This window comes from Oncorhynchus clarkii, chromosome 22 (assembly GCF_045791955.1).
Source record: "Oncorhynchus clarkii lewisi isolate Uvic-CL-2024 chromosome 22, UVic_Ocla_1.0, whole genome shotgun sequence".
In the NCBI taxonomy this organism is placed as follows: Eukaryota; Metazoa; Chordata; class Actinopteri; order Salmoniformes; family Salmonidae; genus Oncorhynchus; species Oncorhynchus clarkii.
Genome location: NC_092168.1, coordinates 27,911,555 through 27,920,872, shown reverse-complemented (window position 1 = coordinate 27,920,872; position 9,318 = coordinate 27,911,555). Strand labels below are relative to the sequence as shown.

General features: G+C 41.6%; 1 protein-coding gene across 3 annotated transcripts; it reads right to left on the bottom strand.

Moving 5' to 3' along the window:
• Window positions 1-881: 881 nt before the first annotated feature.
• Window positions 882-6,844, bottom strand: LOC139380721 (2-Hydroxyacid oxidase 2-like). 3 transcript variants are annotated; one of them, XM_071123680.1, is made up of 8 exons: window positions 6,743-6,844; window positions 4,913-5,065; window positions 4,628-4,779; window positions 4,091-4,374; window positions 3,572-3,796; window positions 2,719-2,877; window positions 2,561-2,630; window positions 882-2,428 (listed from the first exon to the last, which is right to left on the bottom strand). In XM_071123680.1, the coding sequence occupies exons 2-8, from the start codon at window positions 5,041-5,043 to the stop codon at window positions 2,373-2,375; spliced, it is 1,077 nt and encodes a 358-aa protein (XP_070979781.1). In that variant the 5' UTR covers window positions 5,044-5,065; window positions 6,743-6,844; the 3' UTR covers window positions 882-2,372. The 3 variants fall into 3 exon arrangements, with proteins under 3 accessions (XP_070979781.1, XP_070979782.1, XP_070979780.1); XM_071123681.1 differs by having other exon boundaries at window positions 4,913-5,083; window positions 6,743-6,823; XM_071123679.1 differs by lacking the exon at window positions 6,743-6,844 and adding an exon at window positions 6,533-6,661.
• Window positions 6,845-9,318: the final 2,474 nt, after the last annotated feature.

The following is a 9,318-nucleotide window of genomic DNA, read 5'->3' as shown; positions in this document are numbered from 1 at the left end:
AATTTCATTGAAATGACATGGAAACAACTGATTCAACCAGCGTGTGCCTAGTCGGTTTTTGCTCATCCCTTCAGTCCCTAGAGTCTCCTATATTTCTCCAGTGTCAAATGTGGCACTACAGTTTCTTACAATTCTTTTTTAGAATCCCATTATGATCTCACGTTACTCTGAAGTCATATCTAAAGAAATGTCAAATAAATTGTCAGAGGAAACAAATAACATACACCATCAAATATTTTAGCATCAAATAAAACTAAATGAATGACAGGAAGCAGAAAGTTTTTTTAAATATATTTTATTCTAAAAGTGGTTTTACAGTAGTTCTCATCTCATTGTATCTCCAGGGTTCTGAATCAAATCACGCTGTTGTTCTCAGAGGATTAGGAACTGGAATGCCAAACAGCCCTGTTACATCACTCTATCAACCAACTACACTCCTCTCGCTTCCACCTCACCAGCCAGAACAGTTATTACAATCAAACCAGAAGGGATCAATCATTTCACCCTCAACCTTTTTTGACTGATGGATCTCTATTGGCCACTGATCTAAAAGCAAATTCACCTTCACAATTCACTTACAGTGCCTTCAGCAAGTATTCACAACCCTTGACATTTTCCACATTTTGTTGTGTTACAGCCTGAATTTAAAATGGATTCATTTTAGATTTTTTTGTCACGGGCCTGCACACAATACCACATAATATCAAAGTGGAATCATATTTGTAGAATTTTTTAAAACAAATTAAGCATGGTGAAGTTATTAATTACACTTTGGATGGTGTATCAATACACCCAGTCACTACAAAGACACAGGCGCCCTTCCGAACTCAGTTGCCGGAGAGGAAGGATACCGCTTAGGGATTTCATTATGAGGCCAATGGTGACTTTAAAACAGTTTAATGGCTGTGATAGGAGAAAATTGGAGGATGAATTAACAACATTGTAGTTACTCCACAATGCTAACCTAATTGACAGAGTGAAAAGAAGGAAGACGGTACAGAATAAAAATATTCCAAAACAAACATCCTGTTTGCAACAAGGCACTAAAGTAATACTGCAAAAAATGCATTTTTTTTCCTGAATACAAAATGTTATCTCTGGGGAAAATCCAATACAACACATTCAGCGTTTTTCAGGATAAAAGATTTACAGAATGGAGCTAAGCAAATTCAAAATCCTAGAGGAAAACCTGGTTCAGTCTGCTTTCCACCAGACCCTGGGATATTTATTCACCTTTCAGCTGGACAATAACCTAAAACACAAGGCCAAATATATACTGGAGTTGCTTACCAAGAAGACAGTGAATGTTGGGCAAGTTACAGTTTTGACTTTAATCTGCCTGAAGAATTTTGATAAGAATAATGGGTAAATATTGTACAATTCAGGTGTGCCAAGCCCTTACAGACTTCCTAGAAAGACTCACAGCTGGCGCATATCCCATGTCAGGCCTCAGCCAGATCATCAGGCTCCTACGCCTCAGCGGGATAGACAGGCTCCTATGCCTCAGCTGGCCCGCCAGGCTCCCACGCCTCTGCTGGTTCATCGGGATTCTACCCCAAGCCGGCTTGTCCAGCGCCGTTTCTCGGCCGGCCCATCAGGCTCGCCCAGGTGGGACGCTGGGTGGTGCCCCTTGAGGGGGGTGGTACTGTCACACCTGCTCCCCTCTTCCCCCCCTGGCACTCGAGGGCGCCAGGATGCCCTGCATTATGCACTCCTGCCACCATTTTAAATTAAAAATTAAATTGTCAACTCCCCGTACCTGCTTCTTTTCTACAGCGTCGTTCCTTACAATTTCTTTATTTAGTTTTCAATACATTTTCAAAAAGAAATCTAAAGGCATGATTTCACTTTGTTATTATTGTGTGGATGGGTGAGAGAAAATATATTTATTCCATTTTGAATTCAGGATGTAACGCAACAAAATGTGTAATAAGTCAAGGGGGTATGAATATTTTCTGAAGGCACTGTACTTTAGTCACCATATTCTCTGCCACCCCTGTTCATCAGAGACACAATATCAGGCGGCTCTCACTCATAGATGGGTTGACAGGGGGCCAGCAGCCATTGAGAGTTAGGAATAGCTGAGTGAAAAACATATTTTGTTGGTTATATCATATGGAAGATGCTTATATTTAAATATCTCTGGTTATTTTTTCACAAGAACTAAGGCAGCCACATCGGATAAAACTATTAAAATGTATTATGATTTCAGGATTTATTTGATTGATGTCAGATTCAGTTTCAGTTCATTATGATTCACATGAGGTTTCCTTTTGTTGTCCCAAATTCCAAGTTCTATTGATTGAATGGATAGCTCTGTATTGCTTTCGTCGTTATTCGTCAAGCTGGTTCTGGCGCCCCCTGCTGTTAAGTCACAGTTTGGAGAACTGGATGAGGTTCCTGTTGATCTCAGCCACGTTCCTGCACCCTAGGGGAGGAAAGACCAACAAAACATTAGTGTTGCAATGTTATGAGGTTGAGATAATGATAGCTAAGCAAGGGATTTTAATCTCAGACTGGAAAAAATATGATTATGTAAGAAGTTTGGTTCCTTACTCACCAGACAGAGCCATTGACAGACGGAACTCATCGTTGAGGATATGTAGTACCTCCTTCAACCCCTCTTCACCCTGAAGGAACAAACACAGGCAGCAAGACAGTTTGTTATGCTCAGTATCTCAAGTTAATAGGTTGATCACACACAATGTTAATTGTTACCTTATAGGCGAGGCCCCACACGGCCGGCCTGCCGATGAACACACACTTGGCTCCCAGAGCTACAGCCTTCAGCACGTCACTACCAGTGCGGACACCCCCGTCCAGATATACCTCGATCCGCCCCTGCACTGTGTCCACAATCTCAGACAGGGCATCTATCTGGGTGGTAGAGAGAGAAAAGAGCAGAGGAAACTTCCTATGGAATATTAAGTATCATTTAAAACAACTGATATTCAAATCAACATTCTATGATGTGTGGACCTCCAACCATCTTTGTGGTACCATTTGAAAGTTAATATTTATATTGTATTCCCTTTTAGTACATTTATCAGCCAAAACATGACACTCACCCTGTATTCAAGAGCATGCTGTATCTAAACTGATGGCTGGCACAACACAAACACATCAGATTATGTAAAATAAGGTCTAGGCTAGGAAATTGAAAAAAGTATAGAACAGTTTGACAACCCTGTTTCTAAGATTTTCAATGATAACAAACTCAACTGTTTATCTTTTCCAGTGATGAGGACACGGACGTCTCATGGTATGGTGGGTTTTTGCAAAAACCTTTGAGCACTTCTATCTCTTGAATGTGTTGGCATTCAGGTCCAAAATTTAACTTCTGACCACTTCTAAAATGGGCAAACATGTATGAAAAGGGGTGTGGTCAAAAGTGATTGAAATCAAATGGAACGACCCTGTCCTTTAAAATCAACATTTCATGAAATCAAATGGAAAGACCCTGTCCTTTAAAATCAACATTTCATAAACAAAATGGTGTTTGGCTTGCTGACTGTAGGGTAAAATAGAGGCGAGATGATGATGAAGTGATATACTCTGTGCCCATTCTTACTGTGGCGGGCCCTCCGTCCAGCTGGCGTCCTCCGTGGTTGGACACGATGATGCCCTGGACGCCGTGCTCCACGGCCAGCTCAGCGTCCTCCTTCGTCAGGATGCCTTTGATGATGATGGGCAGGCGGGTGAGAGACTGCAGCCAGTACACGTCCTTCCAGCTGATGGAGGGGTCCAGGGTATTGGCAGGGACCCCATACTCCTCACCCGCAGGACCGGCAGCCTCCTACAGAGGTAGTCAAAGGGACACCCACCCAGACACGACAGACACATACAGTACAGAACAAAACACATACACACAGAAGGAGGCCTCATGGGAAATACATTAGTTGGATTATTCTTAAATAGTTCTAGAGCAGCTACTGTCTCTCTACTATGGCACTATGGGCTGGTTTCCCAGACACAGATTAAGATTCTCCATTGACAGTGTTTTTTAGTCCAAGACTAGACTTAATCTTTGTCCAGGAAACCATCCCTATATGATTTTATGGTAAAAATCATTATTGTTAAAAATATTAACCTGGAAGACACCGTCAAAGTTCTTGACCTTGAGGTGTGGCGGGAGCTTGAACTGGTTGCGTATATCGTTGCGGCGCTTCCCGGTGTAGGGCACGTCGACGGTGAGGACCAAGGCCTTGTAGCCCAGGGCCTCCACACGGTGAATGATTGATTCAGAAAGCTTTCTGTCCCGGTACACATAGAGCTGGAACCAGCGGTAGCCGTTAGGTGCTGCAGCTGCGATCTCCTCCACAGAGCAGGTGGAGTAGGTACTGGTGATGTAACATGTGTTCACTGCCTCCGTAGCTGAGGAGAGAGAGAGAGAACATATATATTTTTTTTTGCACAAGTATAATACAGGAAGGCACAATTTATTTACACATGGGGGGATTGGGGGGCAAGTGTTTAAATTGTGCAGTATTAGCAATAGTAAACAAGCGCAATAGTAAACAAGAGAAAGAGATTTTGAGTGGACCACCCCTAGAATACTCAGTGACAACAAAGCTATTGGCCTAAAGAGCTCAACCTCTACAGCTGTTAAACCCCTCCTAGTCCTCACCCCTGGCGGTGGCCATCTCTCCCTCATGCCAGGCCAGGCAGTGGAAGGCAGTGGGGGCGATGCCCACAGGGAAGCTGATCTCTGTGCCCTGCATCGTGGTCCTGGTGTCACACACTGACACGTCCCGTAGAATCCGTGGTCGCAGACGGATCCTGGGACCGAGACAAAGTGATTATTTTGGATCTTCCAAGCACTACTGTTTGAGGTGTGCTGTTATTGAGTGATGTTAGTGACTGACATTGAATCGTGGGTACTGTAGTTTGCAGGATGGGGAGAGGTACTTACCGTTTGTAGGCCAGCAGATTGTCATCCCTGGTGCAGCACTCGTCTGCTCCGGCTGCGTAGTAGTCCCATGTGGCCTTGGAGAGGTGCTCCTTCGCATACTCCTCAAAGTCTGTGAGACATACCATAGCCATCTCAGAACAGCAGGTCCCCTCTCTGTAGGATATATGATCACTGTCAGGGACAGCAGTTGTAAAGAAATGCTATCAATATGTCAATTACACTATCATGTCATCCTGTATTAAAAGCAGAATGGATAAATACTTATGGCATTTGTGGAGATTTAACATAGTAAAAACACTGTTCTTTGTTGCAATCTGAGTTGAAAATTGTGCAATTTAAACACATACAATAACTGCAAACATCTTCTGGTGCATATTTTACACAAATACATTCAGTGGCATCACCAGAACCTGGGGTGTCACGTATACTCCCTCTCCAGCGCTCTAGGTCACGAGGCTGCTCTTTACGCACACCTGTCACCATCGTTATGCACACCAGCGATGTCATCAGATTTACCTGGACTCCATCACTTGCCTGATTCCCTTCCCTATATATGTCACTCCCTTTGGTTCCTTCCCCAGGTGTTATTGGTTCTGTTTCAGTTTCATGTCTGTGCGTTGTTCATGGTTTTTGTTTTGTATTATGTTTAGTTTATTTATTCAATTATTCACTCCCTGAACTTGATTCCTGACTCCCAGCGCACACGATACAGAGGGCTAATGCTGCATTCGTAACCAAGAAGGAAGTGGAAATGTAACACATATGACTGGTAAAAATCCACTTGAATGGTCCTCCATGTAGACAACTCGTCTATCATCCTGAGCTCCCACTTCTCCCACATGCTGACCTCTGATTTCACCTACTAAGGAAATTAACTCGATAACAAATGCAACAACAAAACATTATGTATAAAAAACAATCTATTAATATTAATTACAAGCATGATAGTTGTACTTTTAGTTTATGGTTTACGCAGCTTTTTGGCCATTAGCCAATCCGCGTTTCTCAACGAGTTCAAAGCATGTGAATGCATCCAACTGGTATTTACGACTTCACAACTGGTAATGTCCCACCTCCCACTTGGTTACGAACGCTGCATTAACCCCAAATGATTTTGGGATTGGGATGTTCCTGCATGTGGGAACACCCCGAGCACCCCCCCCCCCCCAATTTTTTTTTTTTTTTTACCGGCGTCCAGATGCAGGAATGCCCACATGCAGGAACACCCTGAATTGTGGGTTGCAATTAACCCTTCTCAATAAAACTAGGCTACACTGCATTACAAACTGCATTGGGAATACAACTGGGCTTGGATCTGTGCGCACTGGGAGGACCTCAAATTACCCAAAGAAAATGAAGGACAAAATGCAAAATTAGCCTACTTGTTAACACCAGTTTTTTTTTCATTTGTAAAAATGCCTACGGGACTAGCACAATACTAAACAATTACTATGACAAAGCAAGATATCTACACAATACATTTGTTATCCAGAAAACATAACAGTGCAGTCACTCATATTTTTTCCTTATCAAACAAAATGATTGCAGTAGCCTATAAATCTCCTTTCCTTCAGTTGAGTAGCGTAACTAGTTTACCACGTCAACAGACTATGTATTCACCTAGTAGTTGTCATTTCACGAAATGTCAATCTGTGTCTGGAAAAAATTATTTCGATGCAAACTTAAGTCGATAGAGTTGCACACGAGTGAAACAGCAAAAAATGCAACAACAACTGAACACAGACAGACAGAGGGCGGGGTGTAAAACTCCCAAAAAATAAATATAATTTATCGATGCTACAAAAGTATTAGGGGAAAATATAGGCATACCTTCTCACGCATAGGCTATGGTGAATGATAACACAAATTGCAACCCTAGCAAGCCTTAAAAAACAGGCAACTGCTTATTCTGAAAAGAGCTCTGTAAAAGTGTTAACAAATGGTTAACAGTGCATCTCTCATTTCGGCAGTGTTGTACTATGAACTCCATTAAATATTAACCATTTTCAAGAGACTGAGGCCATCTTAGTCCATTTGAAACCACCAACGCACCCAAACAAATGTTAATTGGCCTAATCTGAGAATGAACCTCATAACATCATAACGAATTGTAATTTTAGTAGATGTCAACAACATTTCATCAATCCCACTTGCATCAAAATACATTTAGGAATTGAGGGATCTACTAATATCATTCTGTATTACTCACCACTAGTCCTTATGACATCAACTCCATTCTGAAATGTCTGGTGTCTGACGATGCAGCTCATAGTTAGTTCTATTCCTATTGTGTGATTGTGTGCTTTTGTGTGACTTCAATAAAACTATCACAGAGATTAACATGGACAGTGAGTGTGACCCCGCAGAGGCTAGAAATGTGCTGATGCCACAGTGATCCATAGAGAGGGGAGGGGGTCGCACATTACATACTACAGCACAGATGGGGAAATACATACTAGGCCTACATATAAAACACACAGCATGGTCAGTAACACAAAGCACTACAGGAACAGTACTGTTCTATAGACCTACTGTACATCACACACAATAACTTGCAGCGTCACTGTGGCCTACATACCAAATGATCACAGGGTTGTCAGTGACACCTCAGATATAAAACTGCCATAGGTTTATCTTTGAGTTTGCCTGACTGATATTTTACTCTACAGTTTTTTTCTGAGTATACTGTATCTGACTGTATCTGACCCGCTGACCTGATCAGCCATCCATGGAGAACCACTCACCGATTACAGCTGGTGCTCGAAGTCTCTGAATGGATTCGATAGCTCTAAAATAAAGTCAACCTCAAAAATAACAATTCCAAAGAACGCAAAACATAAAACTCAGTCATGTTTTTGTTATTGTGTTTAACTTTTGGCCTGTACGTCTCCAATGCTATGGATGATAACAATGTGATCTATGAACACTTGAGGGCAGTGCAATACTGAAGAAAGGTATTATACACAGAATTGCTCAATCTCAACCTGTATAAAATCCCAGGCCATCACACATTCAGTGAGAGAATATGACATGTACAGTATCTAATGTTCAGCAAGTATACTGAATTTCCATTCAAATGAAAATGGGCATTGACATAATATTATATGTCAGATGTGTAGAGGCCTACTGTAAAATGCAGTGTGTTGAATTTAGATTAGTTGTTCAAACAATGATTATACTATTTCTGATCAATTCTGTCTTCTTTACCATGTGCAAGATAGACTTGCATGTAATGTTCAGATCCGACCAGGCCTATGTTAACGTTTCTCCACAAATAATAGTTGAAATAAGATGAACACGATGTTAAATACATTTTAGCCGTTGTCCTATAGATTATGAATGTTAAACTACCTACAGTACCTCTCTACACCTGTCAATGTCGGTCATTTATGCGGTCTCAACATTGTTACGATACATTTCTAGAAAAGCAGCTGTGTGTATTATAAGTAAATAAACTCGATGGAAATGTGAAAAACAAAATCTAAAATAAAATTACATTTTGACTATTTATTTCAAGATTTGGTTTACTGAAGATCACACAATGTAAATTATTATGACTTCAGATGTTTTGATATTAATCAAAGAAAGCAAAGCTTCATATCAGTTTCCAAAAATAAATAGGCAGTGATGGTGTTAGTGAGTAATGTACATCGGAATTTTGCCTACAGTCTCTCTCTCTCGCTCACTCCCTCTCCTCTCTCTCCCTAGCTCTGCTGTGTTAATTGGCTGTAGGCCTAACTGATATAAAAAGGCCCTGGGGGCAACCACAAATGAGGAAAATATGTGAGGTATCTTACCTTGTCCTTTACCCTGACCTGGTTTTCTCTCGTAGCCTGTCACCTCTCATGTGACACCTGTGCAGTGCAGGGCAGGACAGTGTCAGGGCAAGTCTAGCTCCACACCCTCCCATTGGGAGAGTCCCTTTGATACCACCCCCCACTGCCCACTCACACACACTGGCTCAACTCTAGCCTGCCCTGTCAGCAGTATCTGTCCTTGAGCAAGGCACTAAACCCTCATTTCTCCTGTAAGTTGCTCTGGAAAAGACTGTCTGCTAAATGATCTAAAAATGTAGGAGTGAGTAAGGCAACAGTCATATTGCTCACTGAACAGTGTGTGTGCATGTGTATCCTGGATACAGTCGAATGATTACCGCTTTTTTGTATTCTTGATTAATTATAATCTTCGTCTTGTCATGTGTACAATACCCCATTGACTCTAAATCATTACTGTCAAAGTCCTGTGGAAATGTCCAACTTATTTCCAAAGGACTTTGTACACCCACACATACATCTTTTCATTACATAAAAGGATGGAGTAGAGAGAGAGAGAAAAAATATTGACAGAGAGCGAGAGAGAGTGAGAGAGATAGATAGATGGGAGAGTGAGTGAATTCAATAAATGTC

Excerpts from the sequence above, each read along its gene's own strand:
- LOC139380721 (XM_071123679.1), bottom strand. Across the intron at positions 4,375-4,627 it reads AGAGATGGCCACCGCCAGGG|CTACGGAGGCAGTGAACACA; the intron begins GTGAGGACTAGG and ends CTCTCTCCTCAG. Across the intron at positions 2,878-3,571 it reads TGGACGGAGGGCCCGCCACA|ATAGATGCCCTGTCTGAGAT; the intron begins GTAAGAATGGGC and ends TCTACCACCCAG.